The 21261-nt window shown below is 36.5% G+C and overlaps 1 protein-coding gene across 1 annotated transcript in view; it reads right to left on the bottom strand.

Moving 5' to 3' along the window:
* Nucleotides 1–4565: 4565 nt before the first annotated feature.
* Nucleotides 4566–21261, bottom strand: part of Rab38 (RAB38, member RAS oncogene family) — a 59388-nt gene continuing 42692 nt past the window's right edge. Inside the window, exon 3 of the mRNA XM_046439352.2 lies at nt 4566–6256. Coding sequence (XP_046295308.1) covers nt 6104–6256 — 153 coding nt within the window. The 3' untranslated portion in view covers nt 4566–6103. The remainder of the gene's footprint in view (nt 6257–21261) is intronic.

Below are 21261 nucleotides of genomic sequence, written 5' to 3'. Positions count from 1 at the left end.
AAATGCTAAAAAATGATACTTGTAAAATTATATTGTTATATTGCATGCATGTACAAATATGTAACAATATATCCCACCATTATGTATAATTTTATTACACCAATAAAAATGGAAAAAAAAAGAGGAGATAGTTTATCATAATGTTTTGGAGCATGGACATTGGAATTTGGCTGCAGTTTGGATCTTTATTTTGCTACTGGTTTCCTATGTATACTTTGGAAACTCTACTCACTGTCTCTACAGAGATGAACAAACTGTCAGGCTACTCATCTCTGAGGATAGCTAAAATATTCAGAAAAAAAAACAATATTCCAAACAACAGCCCATATGCTAAGGGCTGAGGGCATATGGGCATTTCCTTTGCTATTGTCTGCTGAATGAACTTAACTAGAGTGGCTTGATCTCTGTTCTAGGAAGAGAATGGCAGGAACATATATTTTGTCTCCTGAAGCATAATTTCAGCTCCAATTCCTGCATCAAGAAACAAATTTTGTTTTGGAAGAAATACCTGGGTTTAGATTAGACTTCTTTCTTAAATTAGGGGAGTTGTTTACATGTTTGAATGTTGTACCTGACCAAAATACCTAATGATTTGGGATCATATCTTGGTCATTTATATCTGCATAACAGTGCCTACCCCAAGTGTTAGGATTATAGTAATTGTTTAATAAATATTTGTTTGGGGAGTGAGGGGGCCACTGAATCAATGAATATTCATTTTGAAAACCGTTATACATGTTATACATATAATTTTCAGAGGTGGAAGAGGGTTAGAAGACAGTTCTCATTTTAAAATACATATCTCAAACAACACCTTTCAGTGAATATTTTTAAAAGTGGATTAGAGATTCCATAGTTATTACCTGGGTGCTTCTGCTTTTTGCTCTAAGCTTTCCTAGGACATTACAATTTACCATATTCATTTCAGCAGCACATCTTTCTTAACCATGTAGGGGGAGTTATTCCTATCAAAATACAGCAACATCTCTACAATCTTGAACCAAGTCTATAGACAACAGCCACCACTGAGCTTCTTCTTGATGTTGCATCTCTCCTTTTGGAAGACCTCTTATTGCTTTAGACCTCTTATTTGTTTAGAAGACAGCATCTTCTAAACTCAGCTGGAGAAAATAACCAGCTCGCAGGTTCCCCGGCCTTTCAATTAGATACTTTCTAATACTTCCATTTCTGTGTGAAGTTGGATCTCTTCTCTGATGATACTTTGCTAGGGTAGTTCTAGAATTTCCACATCATTTAATTTAGGCCAACATCACTTGCAAACTTCAAGTTCAGTAGCATATTAAGATAGACTACAGGTGGACTTGCCAAAATGTTGAAATCTAACTCACGAAGGAGTGCCATTATAGAAATAGATTTTCTACTATTTGGTTTTATATTCTCTCCTCCCTGATTCAATATCTCAATATGTCAAAATCAATTCTTTGGAATATTCTCCCAGATTGCTACTGGTATTTATTAGCCAGATTCTGTAGTTCATTTGATGAATAATCCATTTTGTCAAGCAACCAAAGATCATCCCTTTCTACTCACGTCCTGCCAAACCTTGGCTGTAATTATTTGTCTAGAAGCAATAATGGGAAATGAGAACAGAACTTGAAAGAGGCAAGTAATACCTAAAACATCCTACTTAGATGAGGCTTTTACAGGACAATTACCCATCCTCCACTCTTCAAAAGGACCTAGGGTTTCAAGAGTCAAAGATGTTCCCCCAAATATCTCATCCTGTTTTTTAGTGTCCCTTTCCATTTCTACAAGGTACTCACTTTAGGGGCAGACATTTGTGAGCACTTTGAATTTAGCCTCCTTTACTACTCAGCTTCTCCTGATGAAATCTAAAGACTGATTAACAGCATCATCTGTGCTGTAAATGAAGAAAAGAAGGGTAATTTTGGCTGCTGCTTAAAGGTCTTCAGCTTTCACACTACATCCTAATTGAAGTATTGGTGCTATTGGTGCATCTGAGTACATATATTTTTCTTCCTTCAGAGTTTCTTTTTCTTTTTCTATAATTTATTTCTTCTTTGTGTGTGTGTGTGCATGTGTGCACACTAAGGATCAAACCCAAGGCCTCACACATGCTAGGCAACTGCTCTATCACTAAGCTACATTGCCAGTCTATATTTCTTTTCTAAAATTAACACATAACAATTATACACATATATGGGGTACAATATGATATTTTAATATTTATATATAATGTACACTCATCAAATTTGGGTAATAAGCATTTTCATCTCCTTACCATGTTTGAGCCTTCTTGAATATATTTCTCATGAAATGTATGTTCCTGTGAGCTATAATAGTCTTTCTGTGCTGTGAAATACCACATTTTCTTCCTATCTAACTGTATTTTGGGTCCATTATCTACTATCCCTTTCTTCACCCTGCCTACCTAGCCTCTAGTAATTGCTACTTTACTCTCTCCTTCTTTGAGATTAAATTTTTTAGCTTCCACATATATGAGAAAACAAGTAGCATTTGTCTTTTCACATCTAGCTTATCTTAATTAATATAATGTTCTCTAGATCCATCCATTTTGCTGCAAATAACACAATTTCATTTTTTATGGTTGAATGATATTCCATTGTTTATATATAGTGTTTTCTTTAGCCATTCATCCTACATTGAGTCCACATCTTGCCAATTGTAAATAGTGCTGCAATAAACATGTGACTTTAGTTTGTTGATTTCATTTTCTTTGGGTATATACCCAGAAATGGGGTGTCTAGTGACAAAAGAGCGCTGAACAGTCACTTCTCAGAAGAAGATATACAATCAATCAACAAATATATGAAAAAAATGTTGAACATCTCTATCAATGAGAGAAATGCAAATCAAAACTACTCTTAAGATTTTATCTCACTCCGTCAGAATGGCAGCTATTATGAAGACAAATAACAATAAGTGTTGGTGAGGATGTGGGGGAAAAAGGTACACTCATACATTGCTGGTGGGACTGCAAATTGGTGCAGCCAAAATGGAAAGCAGTATGGAGAATCCTTGGAAAACTAGGAATGGAACCACCATTTGACCCAGCTATCCCACTCCTCGGTTTATACCCAAAGGGCTTAAAAACATCATACTAAAGAGACATAGTCACATCGATGTTTATAGCAGCACAATTCACAATAGCTAAATTGTGCAACCAACCTAGATGCCCTTCAGTAGATGAATGGATAAAGAAAATGTGGTATATATACACAATGGAATATTGTTCAGCATTAAAAGAGAATAAAATCATGGCATTTGCAGGTAAATGGAAGGAGTTGGAGAATATAATGCTAAGTGAAATTAGCCAATCCTCAAAAAATAAATGCCAAATGATTTATCTGATTTAAGAATGCTGATTCATAATATGCTGCAGTGGGGTAAGGATGAGAGGATTAAATGATCGCTAGATAGGGCAAAGGGGAAAAGAGAAGGGAGGGTAAGGGAGGGGGCTTACAGGTAGGAAAGAAGGTAGAATGCTATGGTCATCATTATCCTAAGTACATGTATGAAGACACGAAAAATGTGACTCTACTTTTGTGTATAACCAGAGATATGAAAAGTTGTGCTATATGTGTAATATAAATTGTAATGCCTTCTGTTGTCATATATAACAAATTAAAATTAAGAACAATACAAAATTTAAAAAATAAAAGATGAATTTATAAACAACAACAACAAAAAGAAATGGGATGTCTAGATCATATGATAGTTCTTATTACAGTTTTTTGAAGAACCACCATTCTGTTCTTCACAATGACTGTATTAATTTACATTCCTATCAACAGTGTATAAGAGTTACCTTTTCATTCTCATCAGCATTTGTTGTTTTTTGCTTTTGAGATGCAAAAAAGCATTCTGACTTCACCATTCTGACTAGAGTAAAATGACATTGTAGTTTTGATTTGCATTTCCCTGTTAGCTAATGATGCTGAGCATTTTTTCATATATTTGTTGACTATTTGCATATTTTCTTTTAAGAAGTATCTATTCTTTTGTTTTCTAATTTTTTGAGGGGGGGCTGTTTTTTGCTGTTGAACATTTTTAGTATTTATATATACTAGATGTTAATCCCTTATCAGATAAATAGTTCACAAATATTTTCTTCCATTCTGTAGGTTGGGTCTTCATGCTAATGATTGTTTCCTTTGCAGTGTATAAGGTTCTCAGTTTAATATCATTCCATTTGTCCATTTTTGGTTTTGGTGCTTGTGCTTTTGAGATCTAATCCAAAATATCACTGCCTATACCAATGTTTTGAAGTATTTCCCTTCTTCCTTTAGAATTTCTATAGCAATTAACAAACTTCACAATATTTTAATCTTTCAAACACAAGAGTAATAGCATTACCACCAAGCAAGATTCTTAACAATTATGGTGCTATAGCTCTACAACATTGTCTGCCAGAAATGGTTCCTTGCTATCTATCACCTGGGTGGTGAACGATTGAATTCTGAAAGCTGATATTAAGGATCTGTTTCCTAGGAAGCTTCCTGTTTCCTCTGTCTTACCTAACTTGGGTTGTGTTCCCTAGGAAGAAGACCCAGAGACAAGGATTTGACTTAATGCCATTTATTTGGAAAATGAATCAAGGTAAAAGAGTAAGGAGATAAGGGATGAAAGGATAGAAAGCCAATTTAAGGGTGAGACATGTGGAAAGATTACTCTTGTGGGAACCAGGGACTTAATTCCACTGAAGACCTCTGAGAGTCCACAGAGCATGCCTCAGAATTGCTCAATTTGAGCAACAAGGAACCTAGAGTATTTATCCCCCAGCATCTGCTATCATTGGCTGAGAGTTGTTCCTGGAGACATTGAATCCCTGACACTCCTGGCCTAACTTGCGGATTGGCTGCTCCAGGAGCCAGAGAATGTCCAAAGAGGGGTCTTATATAGACTTACATAGGAAGCTATGTTGCTGGTACTTATAGAAACAGTGAATGTCAAGAATATGTAAGGAAAAATATCTGTTACAAAAGACAAGGCTGCTGTGAGTGTATTCCACTGATATGATTATTAGAGGAAAACAATACAAGCTACTTGCAGAATATCAGCACCACAGCATTGTGATCAGCAAGGCAGCACCATAAGTGTTTCAGTTGTTTCTTTTTACGTTGATTGGTCTGACACCTTCTTGATAATTGAGGATGTATTTCTGTGATTAACCAAAAATGTATACATACTACTTATTTTCTTGGCCTAAATACTGATATGAATAGCAGATGTAAATAGAATAGATTCATTCCAATTTCTCATGTCCTTTCTGAAACAAAATTTAGAAATGCATCTTGAGAAGCATGGTTTCACTGCCAAAGGGCAGGGGTGGGGGTTCAAAATACTAAGAAACTTAAAGCACTTTCCAAAAATAGGGAAACAGCATCTTTTATGTTTTATTTTTTGCTTCTGAAAATATATATATAATATATATATTACATGTACAGAAGAGTCCCACAGATTCAGAGAAAGCTAACAGAAAGGCACATAGAGAGTGCAGGTCTTTTCATAAAGTTTTCAGTTAAACCAACATCCAGGGCACGGCAAATGACAATGCAGACAACAAAAGCACAGGAAGCCTGTGTACATGACTCTGAAGAGCTAAATCATAGACAACTCCCAGGTCTGCCAAGAATGGAGGTCATCTCTGGAGAAAATACCATTTCTATTTAATAGGCCTGTCAGACCATCACAGAATGTATTGAAGTCTGAACAAAGACACACCAGGGCAAGCAAACACCAATGCTTAACTTGACAGCTAGTTTGCTCTTATCCCCTTCTCTTTAAGTCCTGAGGCCTTTGCTGATTTAAAGGAGCAAATACCAGGGCTGATTCTGATCCTGCAACATTTTGCTCAGCTACTCAACACAATTTTGTAACAGACTAAATATTTAAAAAGCTTGTAAACACTGTGCTGATGGTGGCGAACAAACATAAAACAAATATTTATTATTTCTCTTTTATAGAAAAGATACAGGCAGAGATCTTTGGCTTGCCACATATGTTTCCCTATCCTGACATTTACCCAAAATGGTAAAAATTAAGGCTCAATTCATGGGATCATGGGGTTATCTTCATCACAGGCCAGCGGAGGAGCCTACTAGGACTTGGCACAGCTGGAGCAGCTGACAGCCTTGGGTGAGGTGAGATGGGGCTTCACCAGGTCCGGCTCTATGGACTCCATTAGATCACACTCATTGGCAAGTATGTGCTTCACCAGGCACCTGGAGGCTTCGTCGATGTTTATATTTTCCTAAGGACAAAAAACAGCTTTTCTTAGTCAACATTCTAAAATGACCTTGAACATTCTAAAATGAAGCAGAGTCCCACATGTGACAAAAGGACAGTTACTTGATGATTCATAAGTATACCCTTTTATATACTACCTATAAATTCTCTTATTTCCCCTCATCTTCATTTATTCCTTCAAAAAAATTTACCTTTTGATCCCTCATAAAAGTACATGTACTTATTTTAATTTGTGACACAGGAGTAGTGTTTGATGGATTCACTTAGCAGGTAGAATTTGTTAGAGGGCAATTTTCCTATTTGCATGTATCTTACATTATAACATAATACTGCAGAAGAAGCACAGGTTTTCAATCCAGCATAGGTTTCTTGTCCTCTGCTATATTCTACTTCTGTGGTCTTGATATGAAATAAAAATAATGGAACATGTTTTGCAGTGGTCATTAGTGGATTAACAAAATTTATGGTTCTCTACTCAGCAAATGGTAGGTGTCCACTACTTCTGACCTCCTTGAAATTAGGCCTGGCTGGCTAACTTTTGCTGATCAGTGAAATGTGAGAGGTGATGAGTCTCACCCTTATATAGCAGCAACAAAAGTGAATGCTCAGTTTCCCATCTTCTTTTCTTTGTCTCAGCAGTCATGGAAACAGAGAGAGGAATTCTCTTGCCTAGGTCTATAGTGAAGGATGGAGCAGAGGCAAATTTCCCCTCAGCCCATGAAGTTATTTTTAGTGTATATGAAAATTATAAATTCATTGTTTCAAACCACTGAGACCTGAAGTTGTCTTTTACTGCGGCATTACCTAGGCAATCCAGATGGATATAACTCTTTACAGGAAAATATAAAATCAGAAATACAAATAGAGTTTCAAGAAATAAACAAGCTTTAATTTAGAGAAAATATGGAGCAAGCATTTGAATCCAAAATATGTTATGTATTTAATTACTTTAGAATAAATTGCTTTGTCTTCCTGCTAGTCAGAAAAGAGAAATACAGAATGTTTGCTACCAGTATGCTAAAATAAAATATCATATCATTTCTCAGGTGAAAAGTAGTAGAGTGAAGATCTCCAGTAAAATTAAATTGTGTTGTTTTTCTCACAATTTTTAGAACTTCTCTGATGTGTTTCCTCATATTCAGTATGAGGAGACAAGCACTTTCTTGTTTCCAAACTGTTTTACTACACTACCTTGCTAACCAATCTGAAATAGAACTACTTACCCTTAATTTTTGTGTGAATGTCTAAACTGTTGATGTATTTTGAGATCACTGCATCAAGTCATGTTACATGGAAAATGCAAGAGGCAGGGATGGCTTCTAAATGCACCCTTGGCTAATGGCATTAGCTGTACATGCTAATACTCATTAGCATGCTCCCCTGACTCAAGTCCAATCCTGATTTTACCTGATGTGAAAGCACAAGGTAACCTAGAGGCCCAGGCTGTATAGTACTTTAATGAAAATGCTTCTGAGAGTTTCTAAATCCAAAACTCAAGATAAAAGTCTTGTTGCCTTTTTGCTTGTGCTAGGTTATTGTTGTGATTTTTGTACCTAAACAGTATAGAGGTGTTTGAGCCTCTGTTTCTTCAACTATAAAATGGTCTGGCTGATAACATTTCCCTAACAAAATTAACCTGCTTCTCTTAACAGGGTGTTGTGTTTATTGACGCCTTCACAGGGGGAAGAAGCTAGGCACTTTATAGTATTTAATCTCATATTAAACACTACTAGATAAAGATTAGATTTTTGTTCTAACTGATTTTGTTGTGATTGTTGGATGGAGGTAAAGGTGGTGTTTCTTCTTTCAACTCAGGTGTCTGACTCATTCCATGAATGGCAGAGACTAGCAGTGCTTGTGCCCTGTCCCCTGCTGAGCAGGCTCCTGTGCTTTAAGTCATTGCCCATGCTTGACACACCTTTTGTCACTCTTTCTCTTCCTACTGTCATGCCCAGAGTTCACACTTGAAGTACCTGCTCCCAAGCAACAATGCGACCTAGACCTGGCACGGCTCTTTGGGACAGACCCAGTTTGACACTTTGCTCCTGAGTCCAACCACTTGTTTATGTGTTTGAGTAGAATCCTTCTCAATGGTCCTCTACTGTCTCACCATCAGGATGGTGGGGATGGGTAGCCTTGCCTCACCATCTAGCCTCAGCCCCATAGGCAAGCAGAAGCCCTATATTGATTGGAAGGACTTTAACATACTTGACCAGCAGTTAATAAATTAAGACTTGGATTTCCATTTGACTATTGCCTGTGTGTTGGGGAAAGATAGAATAAAACTCTACCCCAAATACCAATGATGACATAGCATCATATATGTTTACATATAAGAAAAATTAAGTATAGACAAGAGACTTCCTTACAATCACAAAGCAGGTGGGCTGGTGGTCCAGAACTCACACCCAGGTCCCTCTGACATTAATGTCTTTTTATTGCTAAGCCAAATATCTTTTAAAAATTATTTTTAGAATCATGTACAAAAGGAAATTTTAAAAAAACACAACATTTCCCAATGTTAGAACCAATATGTACTAAATAAATTTTAATTCCTTTCCTTTTCATATATTATGATAAAATGTTTAAGTGATGGGGAAAAAAAGCTCTAAACATTTAAAAAGGTCTCTTTCACATACAATGTAAATTAGATTTGTCACTAGTATTTTTTTAAGTCTCTGCTCATCTATTAATGTTCCACTTAAATAGGTACATTGCATGTAAATCAGTAAAATCTACTCAGAGCAGAGTTAAATGCTAGCATGGGCAAATAAATAAAAATCCATCATCATTATAAGAAAAACAACAAAAAATCTAAGCCTAGAAGAATCATGTTAGTGAAAGATAAGATGATGCTGGTGAAATTGTTTACACCAAGTAAACGCTATTTGGTGTTAGGACTAGGACATGAAGTCTCTGAGGATGGGGCTTCAGAACAAAGAACAGGCAAAGACAAGTAGTGGGAAGGGTGTGTGTGGAGATGGCAGATACGAATACAGCAGCAGTTTATGGTGAATGAGCCGCATTGATTCTTTTAATTAATACAATTTAGATTTCTGCTAAGTACTACGCACAGAGATAAAGATAATAAAATCGGTCCCATTCCTCACTGAGCGTAGACATGAGCAAGATTTGTATAAGCAACAAAGACTTTTTTTTAAAAGAGAGGAAAGGGCATCTCAGGGACAGATCACTGTAAAGCCTTGAATATTCAGTTGGTCAAGTGATGTCACTTAGCTGTTCTTGCAGGTGAAGTGTTGGAAAACACAGTACTACACAAATCCAATATCAGTAGGACTGTACAGATGCTCAGCACTCTGTTTTGACAATTAGTATATTGATAAGCATTTAGTGAACACTTACAATGTTTCCCATTGTGGTAGATGCCACAGTACACCAATTTCAGATTAGGAATTTTAAGAGGACATCATGAAGAAAAGCACATGCTATTATCACCACTATATTTACTGCATGCTTTCTAGAAATAGGCAAGGGGTATAGTTCAGAGCAGAGGCCTGAAGTCAAACCCTCATCTCAATTCCTCTACTTTCTGGCATGTGTAACCTTGAGAAACTTATTTTGATCACTGCTTGCCTCAGTTTTCTCATCTTTAAAAGGAAAACTTTTAAAATCTACCTCACCAATGATTATGAATCAATTACAAGTAACTACTTAGAATGTGTGAAATACCTACATCAGTGAAGGGCATACAGCACACATTCGATATATATTATATCCATATTCTCCTCATACAACACCTCACTTAGTCAATAATGAGGTGTATTCAACAATAATATGTGTGCTCTTTCTTTCATTTGGCAGCTGAGGAAGTTCAGGTTGAAAGAGAATGAGTGGCTGGCCCCAGGTCACACACTAGTAAGAGGTAGGGCCAGTTGTGAGCTCAGGGAAAGGATTAAATAACAGATTGATCACATGCTTTCTACAAAAATATGAGTAAGATGTATATCATTTAAAGTACAGGTTAAAGCCAAACCTTCATTTCAGCTTCCCTAAAATACTTACTAAAATAAATAAAGCAACAGAATGAACAGGGATCTTTGTTCCAGCACAAAAAAGTATAAGAGCATACACTCAGGACCTCAGGCAAGGCTGATTTGTATTATTGACACATTTCCAAATATATCTGCTCTCTCTGACTTTCTATACACCATTGAAGTCACAGCCAAAGGGTCCAGACTGGGAGAAGGAATGGCAATACAGAGCAAACCTCTCTCTCCCCTTCTATCCTAATGCTAGAATGGATAATCAAACCCTGCATGATGAAACCACAAGTTCAGATCCTGTGAGCAGTTAGATTGCAGTATGATTGATTAAGCTACTTGGCATCCAGGTTGATATAGCCAGCTCACATTTTCTGGGTGATTGTGTAGAAACAGAGCTGCCAGATTAAGTGTAAAATAATACCTGGGAGTTCTCATTTGCATTTATTATAGAGAGTAGCAACAAAACCCCCAAAAGCATCTTTTGCTAGAAAGGACATTTACACATTCTATAACTTCCAAGTCACGTACACTCAGACTGTATCTGACTGTGATTTATTCACATATCTGCAATATGACAAGATGTTCTATTGTGCTGACTGCTTTAGGTTGATGCATGCTCATGTTTGTGCCACTGCTAAGAATCTTTTCATTTATATCAATAAGTAAGCCTGAGAAACAGGCTTAAAATTACTAACAAAGCATTTTACTAAAAACAAATGATAGTAACTACCAAATTAAGGAAGTACTTTATTTATGAAATAACGTTCACATGTACTCCTCACAAAAATCTATTATAAAGCTGATAGACACATGTTAAAAGTAAAGAAGCAACAAAAAAGTTATATAACTTATTCAGAACAGAGTATGATTTTTGCCAATCTGACATGTCAACCAAGATGGCTCTGTTGACAAATTCCCAGCCTACTTCTTCCTATACGTTATGTTACAATGTCTCCCATGATTTAAATAGATATCTCAAATAGTTTTATTTCTAAATCAGTGGTTCTCAATTCTGATTGAATATTCATGCCATTAAAAAGTTTTTAAAAACACATTACCAGGGTCCTTCTCCCAGACTTTGATCTAATTGGTTTGGCATAGCACCCCAACATAGGAAGTTTTTAAAAAAATTCTTCACTTATTTAAAATATTCAGCCAGTTCTGAGACACACTCATATGATATAAGAATGTTTTTAAAGACACTGCACTGTCCTTTTTATTTTTATTGTTGAGTTTCTGGAAATATACTCTAATACAGTGATTCTAAACTGCAGTACTTCTGATCTTTTGATGGAGGAAGGCATACAAATCTAATCAGCTGAGGTCCTCAGCACTTGTCAGTTTTTTAATTAGCTCTTCAGAACATCCATCTGGAGGCAAATTATTTAATCTTTGACCCCCAGTACCAGAGTGAAAAAAAAAATCATAGTAGAAAATCTGCACATCTGCCTAGTTAGAGGTTGGCAAAGAATCCATCCTCTCATAATTTTCCAAATACACCAACCTCAAACAAAACAACAAGTGTACCAGAGGCTCCAGGGTTAGGGCACTAAATTCCTCAGCCCTGTGATATTTTAATCAGAGCCACTGGCCTTCTGGAGATTAATAGCACTAAAACAAGTCTTGCATAGAACAGGGGTTTTAAATTCCTCTGAGAAGATTCAGCACTTGTTCACTGAGCACTAAGTGCCAAACATTTTGTTAGATTTTTTCGTCTGCTTTAAGTTAATACCTGAGTGCCAGTGTAGTGGACACCTGGAATTTTGTCTGCTAAGCATGTCTGCCCTCCCCCTTCCTAATAATCACCATTCCCTTCCATTTCCTTTGGGAAACTGCTGCCTCCCACTGTGATCCTGAGCTTCTATTGGGGCTCCCTCAAACTGAGCCCTATTTCTCAGGCATTGTTCTCAGAATGTGGCATTTCACTAATCTCCACAATAATGCTGTAGTCCATGTTATTGCCCTATTTTTACACATGAAAAATATGAAGTTCATAGAATGATGTGTGCAAGGTCTCAGGGATAGTAAGGGTCAGAAACTGACTTCAAATTCCTTTCCTCAGAGGGCCAATATTTTCCTATTTTTATTTTCCTTGCTGTCTTCTTATATATAGTCCATGGCCTACATTTTGTTCATGCTTGAAACAATGTCCACCTGCATCCAAAGCCCATAATTTGGCACTCTGCCACATTTTCTTCATAAAGGGAAGGTGTAACTGGAGAGTGTGATGCCAAGTTATCAGGTCTTAATGATGCTATATTATATGACTATTACCAGACTTTAGTCTAATCGGCATTGGGAAAGACAGATGGAGCCATACTGTCACTGGTTTTAATTCAGAACAGAGTCACATGGTCAGCATGGGGAAATGGGATGCAGAGAAGGAAAGTTCACAAATAAAGCCAACTACAAAGATTGTGTCTGCCATGGTTTGGAATTGGAATGCCCCCCAGAGGTTCATGAGTTGAAGACTTGGTTCCCAGTGCAGCCATGTTAAGAGATGGAGCTCTGGGGAAGTGACTAGATCATGAGGGCTTTAACCTCATCAGTGCATTCATACTTGAATAGACTATCAGGAGATAATGTGAACTGAAAGAGGTGGGACTTAGTTGAAGGGAGTGGGTCCTTGGGTGAGTGCCCTTGGGGACAACATATTGATCCAGGCCCCCTCCTCTTTTGTTGTCTATGGTTCCTAGCCACTATCAGGTGAGCAGCTTTCCTTTGCCATGGCCTTCTGCCATGATGCTGTGCCTCTTCATAGGCCCAAAACAATGGAGCCAGCTGACCTTGGACTGAAATCTCTGTAACTGTGAGCCAAAATAAATCTTTCCTCCTTCATATAGCTTTTCTCAACAATTTTATCACAGCAACAAAAAGCTGATTAACACTGTGTCCCTCTAATTATATTTCCTCCATGTCCACCAAAGCCTCACCTCAGTGCCTGTCCTTTATCAGACATTAAAGTCCATTTCAAATTTCCTTTCCACCCAGTGGCAGAGCCTCATACCATCTATCACTTTTCTTTTACCTGCTAATGAACCTTCTTTCCATTATCCAGCCTTTAGTAGCCTATTTCAGGCATCAAATATCCCAAGCTTATTAGAATCATCAAGTATAAAAAAGAAAGGGAAATCAGACATTACTAATTCAACCTGCTGTTTGGAATTTAAGGAGTTCCACATTAGGAATTTAAGGCAAAGAGAAGGCAAGTGACTTGTCTGACATCTTATAGACTATTAAACTTACAGAGAAATATGTAAAGTGCACCCGACCTTTTTAGTTCTTGCTGCCTGCATACCTTATGTCTCCAGAAAGATCTTCTTTCTGAGTAGTCTTCTCCCAGTACTTTGAAATGTATCTCTGGCTCTTAGTATCCACCTCAGTTGACATGATTACTATACCTTATTGCCTGCAGCCTGCACTGAAGTATTATATCTAATTATGTTAGTATTCCTGACCTCCAGTATGGTAAGATGTCTCTAAACCATAATATTACCAAATGTAGATAATACCTATGGACAACTTATTATAAACCAGGTTATCATTCAAGGACTCTACCTGCATCAACTAAGATAATCCTCTCAAAACCCTAGGTAAGGCAACCAAAGTTAAATAACTGTCCCCAAAGTAAACAGCCAACAAGTCAAACTTTCAGCACTTTGCCACTAGTCATGTAATCCCTGCAAGCTCCAAAGCTGTCAGATGACTGAGCCAGACTCAAGCCCAGAGTCCCTGCCCTTCAACGGCTGTCCAAAAATATTTGTTGAAGATATGAGGTGTCAGGCCTCCTAACTTGTTGGCTGTTGCTTTCTTTCCTCCTATCAAAAATTATGAATTAAGAGTCTATAAAGTGTTATGTTTAAGTCCATATTATTAACTAATTTGGTGATTTTTAATTTTAAAAATCTTTAAATGATATATGTGCACCCTCTAGTAGGCCACATTATTCATTCCTAATAAATTCATGGCACCTGAGAAAATTAATTCATCCTCCTTACCTCTCCTCCTATACACTAAGTCCTATAATCCCAATATGAAGCAGACACAGTTCCCAAGTCTTTCTTAGTTTAGCATTCCTGAGACATATTTGCCAAAGCCAATATGTAATGTCTGACTTAGCATGAATGACCATTGAGAATCAGAGCATTCATAGATTTTCCTCTAATAACACTTCATTTTCAACTCAGTCATGTTTTAATTGCCCTCGCTGTGAGTCTTTTACTGAAGCTGTGCTAGAGCACCCAATAATGGGTTTTGAAAAGAGAAGAAGTAATAAACACAAGCTCAAAAACTATCATTTTGCCAGATTTAATAAACCCCATTCATGAAGAATAGCGGCTTTCAGTTAAAATACTTTCCCATTTGTCAGTATGATAAGATAAATGACCCACCAGACACAAAATATCAATAGTAATAATTGCTAACATTTGTTGAACACTTAATACTGAACATTTACTCAGCATTATGCTGTATATTCTACTACATGCATAATCTCATTTAACCCTTAGCACATCCTATGAGTAGATATGCTATTAACCTTATTTTACAAAGGAAGAGACCAAGACACATAGAATAAACTATTTAGCCACAAGTATTTGCTGGACTTATTTCAATTTAAAGTGTTATATACTGAATGGTAACTATGGACAGAAATGATCTGATTTACAATGATTTCTATCATGATTAACTGTTTTTATTCTGGCATGTCTGTGTGCCAAGACTGCAAATTGAGACTACAGCATCACTGTCCCGGGGAGTAATGGAAAAAGAAAGAGTCTGGAGTCAAGCTTCATCATTTGGTTTTACTGTGGGGCCAGAAACAAATTAAAGCCTCTGCCCCTACTCTAATTTAGAAAATGAGGTCAATCATAACTATATTTTATAGGGTTCTTCTTACAGTTAAATGAAATACTCAGATAAAGGACCCAGACCTTACATAACTGCTCCAATCAATACAAGGCCCCTCTCCTGTATTCTGTGTACCTTCTTCTTTTAGGTCATTCTTTGATGATCCCTTCCTATGGGAAATCTCCTCTGGCTTCCCCAGGCTGGAACAGACAGGCACCCTTATACTTGGATACCTATCCCTAGCCATCAGGTGATGGCTTGCTTGTATGCATCCTCCACTGGACTGAGGGTTCTTGGGGAGTCCTTTGCTATATTGTGGTCCCCAGCATGGTTTCTGCAGATGGTAAATGTATAAATTAATGATCAACTTATGATTTTCTGAATGAATGAGTGAGTGAACAAGGTCCTCGCAGAAGTGCAAGTTCAGGATGCAATCTGAAAATAATTTTAGATGTGGGTGACTTCTGTAGAGTGAAAAAGAAAACATGTTCACAACAAAATTTACTTCAAAGGTCAAACTGTCTGTTCTTATTTTGTTTTTCATTTACTCTTTGACACCATGCTTTTTAGGTGAAATAGAAGGACAACCGCTTGAAGAGTTTATAAATACTAAGCTGAAATCAACTTGGCAATTAGGATTTGCAGTAAGGCAGACCTAAGTTGGAATCCTAATTTTGCTGTTTTAAAAATAATACTTTATGGCCTGATGCTCCAAAATTATTTCAAGTGTTTGTTTTTGTTGTTGTTTTGGGGGTTATTTTATTTTATTTGCTATTTAATAATTGGATTTACTCAGGTAAAATTCTTAATTTTCTTGGCAATTACTTTTAAGATAGATATAATAATATCCACTTGATGGAATTATGAGAATTGTAAATATGATATTTGGGGCAAAAGTAGAAGATATATCTATATCAATATATCTATACATATAGATATCTCTATATATATTACCACCTTCTATAAGTGACTAGATATTAATGCAGCTTACATTATTACTCTATTTATGATTATTTTAACATCCTCTTCTTCCATTAAGAACTTTTATGATGACTAAATGCATGGCCAGTTCTAGTTTGACAATTTCCTTCCAGGTCTTTAGTTTATTTTTTTCTTTATATACTATGCTTTCATCCAGCCCTCAAGTAATTCCTCAGTAGGGTGTTTGAAGCCCTTACTTTTCTGGATAACATAAGCAAAACTATCTCTGCCACAATTATTTGAATAATGTTAGCTTGGGTGAAAGCAAATAGGAAAAAGAGGTGTATATAAGAATAGATGTGTTCTAAAATTAAACAAATCCACATGTTAAACAACCACCTTTTTACATTTGGAAAGTCAATGAACTAATTAACCACCAAGACTCTGGCCTCAACTCTGGGCCCTAAGTCTCCTCACCTTACCAAATCCCTGATGTCTAAGTCCTAAATTCCACAGTTAGATAAGAAGTCATTCTCAGTCTGGGGATATCTCCCCGAACCAGCAGTTACCACATGCTATGTAGTTCCGCCCCGCCCCCCCTTTCTGATAAGGAATAACATGTTTCTTTTTTTTTTATTTCAAAAACTTATAATAGGAAGAAAAGAAAGAGGAGATACATGAATTTGAATTTTTTCTAATACTTGAAATAGAAGGTAACTAAATTAAATAACTTGTTATCCAGCAAACTGTTATTGAGCACTTTCCATGTCCCAGGCAGTATTTATCAAAGCTTTCTGCTCTGTGCCTTGGTACACAATGGAGTCAGTCATTGTATGACTGTCTCATTAGTCCAAGACTCTTCTGCTTCTACTTAGAGTTGATGATAAACATAATATGCTTTCTTCTCACAGTCACTGTAATATTTCAATCTAGTTCAGGCCCCGTGAAATCTCTTCTCTGGCTACGTGCTTTCAGTTTCTTCCAAGTATAACCATTTATCACATTTCTGCCAGACTATCTCCTGGCTACTCTAATTAAAATGTAGTTATGAGCTGGGCATGGTGGCATGCATCTATAATTCCAGAGACTTAGGAGGTTGAGATGAGCAGATCACAAGTTCAAGGCCGGTCTTAGCAACTTAGCGAAAACTTTAGCAACTTGGTGAGACCCTGTCTCAAAATAAAAAATAACAAAAGCAATTCAATTCCTAGTATCATACACACACACACACACACACACAAAATGTAGTTACATTCATATCTCATCCTCAAATACCAGCTTAAAATACTTTATCGGCTCACACCACCTAGGCATAGTAAGTACAGGCCACTAAACTGTGAGCTAACCAGCATTAATTCTCTTGTCTCTACTGACTTCCTTTACTTATCTAGGTTCTAACTGAGCTGGACCATAGGCCCTTCCTTCACTGTGCCCTTCGCTTGAGTCTTACTCCCATCCCTATCTATAGATCCACAAACTGTCTTTGCCTGTGTGATTCTTACTCCATTTCTATGTCTAAATACCCTGCTTATCCAGACCAAACAGATCTCATATGGAAGTATTTAGGTGCTGATATGTTTCATGAACATTTCATTTTACTCTTATTTGAACTTTTGGATGAAATTCAGGTACATTCTCCAGCTTCAGAATCTTCTTGTACCTTGAATTTTTATTGTTGTGTGTATATATTTAATATTAAGGGGAAATAAACAGCAGAATGACCAGAACTGTCCCAGGTCTGCCAGCTGCTAGCCATTTAACCTCAGGGAAGCCTCATTTTTTTAACTTATAATCTATGCTAAGAATAATACAAATTTGTTGAGGAGGTATATAAAATGAGATGAGATATGTGTGATAACTCAGAAATACTGAGGGGCACAAGAGACACTGAAAAAAAAGCACTTAGAGCATAACACAACATTGCATAGTTATTATGTTGTATATGAGAATTTTTAGAGATGCAAATATATTTCGTTTTGATTATAAGTTATCTGAAATTGATAAACAAGATTATATGGGGAAAAGAGCATCTAATGGTTAAATAATTCTAAGAAATGTTTCAGAATCTTGGAGCATCACATAATGAGGCATGTGATTAACTTTTTTGCATTAAATGGAAAAGTGGGTTAGTATCATTGGTGGGATGACATATGAGGAACCAGAGTGACATGGCAAAATGGGGAGCATAGAGAAAGATGTGCCTCTGTAATGTGTGAACCAGGAAAAGGGAACTTCAGGTTGTGATGGGAGGGTTAGAGAAGAACCGTTTCCTTTCTCTTTCCCATAACAACACAGGGAAGTTGTTGACAAGTAGTCAACTGGATCTGATCACAGAACTCTTCTCAAATGCTTTATCTCTCAGGCCTAGTCCTCTTCTAAACAACTTGGCAACTAGTGGCCTGGATTAGTAATGGTATATGTGGGAGTGTCTGTGCATGGAGGGGCCGGGGAATAAACATGTTAACTGATTTTGCTTTGCCCTTGGGCTTTTGCATCCTTACCTCAGTAGTGCTACCTCCACTTTTGCCTTTCTGAGCATATGCTAAGATGAAATACATATTTTTTTTTAAATATGACGCTAACAGAGTAAGATCCCACAATGTAAAGTTGGAAACAATTGGCCTAATTGGTTATGACCAGATATTGTTCCCCTGAGCAAAACAGGATTGGGTGCCTCTCCTCAGGGCTTCCTAGTGGTGCTTTATAATTGCTATTATCATGTACATTACATTTTCACTGAATAATAAGCTTGAATAGAAAAGAAATGGCACTTAAGCACTCGGAGTATTGCCTGTAGCTAACATAGGGTCTGTTGGCCATAGATCCTTGAAATATAACTTATGGATAGACTATTTTGTGAAAGAGAAAACTGAACTAATTCCAATTAAAAATTAGAAAATCATTGTGAGATGTTCTACATTGATATTCATTATAGTGAAGTTCTTTTAAACTGAGGACAGCTTAGAACAGGAAACTGGTAGACCTCAGCCTTAGTCCTGATATTGCTACAAACTCTCTTGGTCATTACAGGGAAATCAAGACCTCTCTCTGGTATCAATTTCATCAACTGCGAAGGGACAGAATTTATATTCTGCCTTTTTCCAAGCAGAATTGAAGATGACTCTTGAGACTATCTCTATCTCTTGACTAATGTTGTTAAACTTGCAGAGATCTGAGAATAATGCTCCCTTAATAGGAAATATTTCTCAAAGTGAGAGTTTAAGTATAAAGCATTTGTTTAAGAGACCACTTACTAAAGTGACTGCACTATATCAACTTGATTAGCTATAAGTTTTTGGTTGCAAAAAAAAAAATCAGAAAACCATGGTGTTGCCTAGGCCATATGGAGGGTAGCTCCTAGGAGTCACAAAATTACTAAAAAAAATCAGGCTAATTATTCCATGAACCTTATAAAATGAAATCAGACTTGCAAACACCATCAGGTCACCTTTCTGTTCTTCATCTGCCAGTCATTATTTGGATATAAAGAGGCTTGGGCTCATGTGTTCATACTTTAGCCACCAAAGAGAAAAGGCTTCCTACAGTCAACCTCAATTCAGAAACCCTGAGGAAGGACTCCAGGGAATTTAGCTTTAGTCACATGTTCACACAGGAGACTACAACTCCAAGTCCAGGAGACAGCAGCACCAGGAGTAGCATTAATTTGGTCACATGGACACTAGTAGCCAATTACAGTGACTTGATCACTTGATAGAAGTGGCAACTTCCACTGAGACAACCAGTAGGAGGAGAAGAAAAGGACAGCTGGGAATAGGAGAACACAATTAACAGGGCTGAATAATTTTGAATCTAGAAACCCTCAGCTGTATTTGCTGCATCACTTTCCAAACATTTCATCAAGACCAATGTTGATGTATATATTTATATTTTAGATAGACATAAGCAATATGTAACTTCTAAACAGAACTAGAAAAAAATTTCCACAAATCTGTGTATTGCCAAATAGAAACAAATCAAATAGGTACCATCTGATAACCTCACAATATGCAGGTTAAGTGGATAATTGGGGCTATCTAATTGAATATGCACAAAGGGGAGTTGAGGAAAGTAGAGTTGAACATAAATGACTTTAAAAGAGCTACCTTAATGAGAAAGGTATAAAGTAATTACTCAATAAATTTTCTGAGAAAATATAAAAGAAAAATTAGCTTTCTTGGAACTTAAGAATCAAACTCAGTTCTGATTTTCTGGTTGTTTCACAGAATTTACCAACTCAAGTAGATCCAAAAAGGCAATACCTTTGCCTGCTAAAAGATACTTCTGCTTCAAATGTAAGCTTTAAAACTTGGAACATTATTGCTGAGAACAACTTATGATATATCTTTCTTCATTATAAAACACTATTCAGAAGACTACTTTGACCACTGGTCCTGTGCACTCATGGCTTCTTTTCTTCCTTCTGCAGTTATCATATTATGTGGCTATAGGTCTAGGGATAACGAATCAGTTCTATGGGTTGAAACTTTAAGGGTAAGTATGGCTTAAAATAAGATGGAGTTATTTTAAATACACATTTTCTTTATTAGTAGGAAAGAAAATAAAACATTAGCAGTTAAAATCAATTTGTAGTTTGAGTTCAGATAATTTCAATTTTTTTATAATTCTGGTTATTCTCTAAGGTCTTTATAAGGTAAATATAGTATTTGAATATTTACATTTAAAAGTGTGGAACAAAGAAAATAAGAATACTAAATTTTGAACCATGAATTATATAGGAAGTCCTAATATCTTTATTATACTCCCTTGAGGCCCAGACCATATGAAAGAAAGAATGAGACTAGAATAAATATTCCATGAACTGGAAAATAGAAATATATTAGGATGTATGGAAAACTACATGTAGGTTCAAGTCACAGGTGGAAAACAGTCTGTAAGATTGAGTCTAGAGAAAGAATAATGACAGGAAATTCAAAAAACAGAAATTATAACTACACAATCATGAGTAATGCAATAAAGAAGAAAGAGGAAAGAGATATAAAAGAAACCATTTTGACTACAGGAACATCTCAGGTAAGATCGGGTTTAAAAATAAGATGTACAAAAGATATAAGAAGAAGGGAAGTGAACTTAGATAGATTCAAAGGAGGTCTGAACTCATCCAAATGGTCAAGAAGCTCAAACCAAATATAAGGACAAGTTTAAACAAACTACAAATGGCAGGGAAAGACAGTTTGGGGTTTATTCAGAGCAAAAGTAATACAAGTTTAAAAGAAGA

This window comes from Marmota monax, unplaced genomic scaffold (assembly GCF_021218885.2).
Source record: "Marmota monax isolate L192 unplaced genomic scaffold, Marmota_monax_Labrador192_F-V1.1 WCK01_AAM20220418_F8-fsc00096, whole genome shotgun sequence".
Lineage (NCBI taxonomy): Eukaryota > Metazoa > Chordata > Mammalia > Rodentia > Sciuridae > Marmota > Marmota monax.
This window is presented reverse-complemented; position numbering and strand designations above follow the sequence as displayed.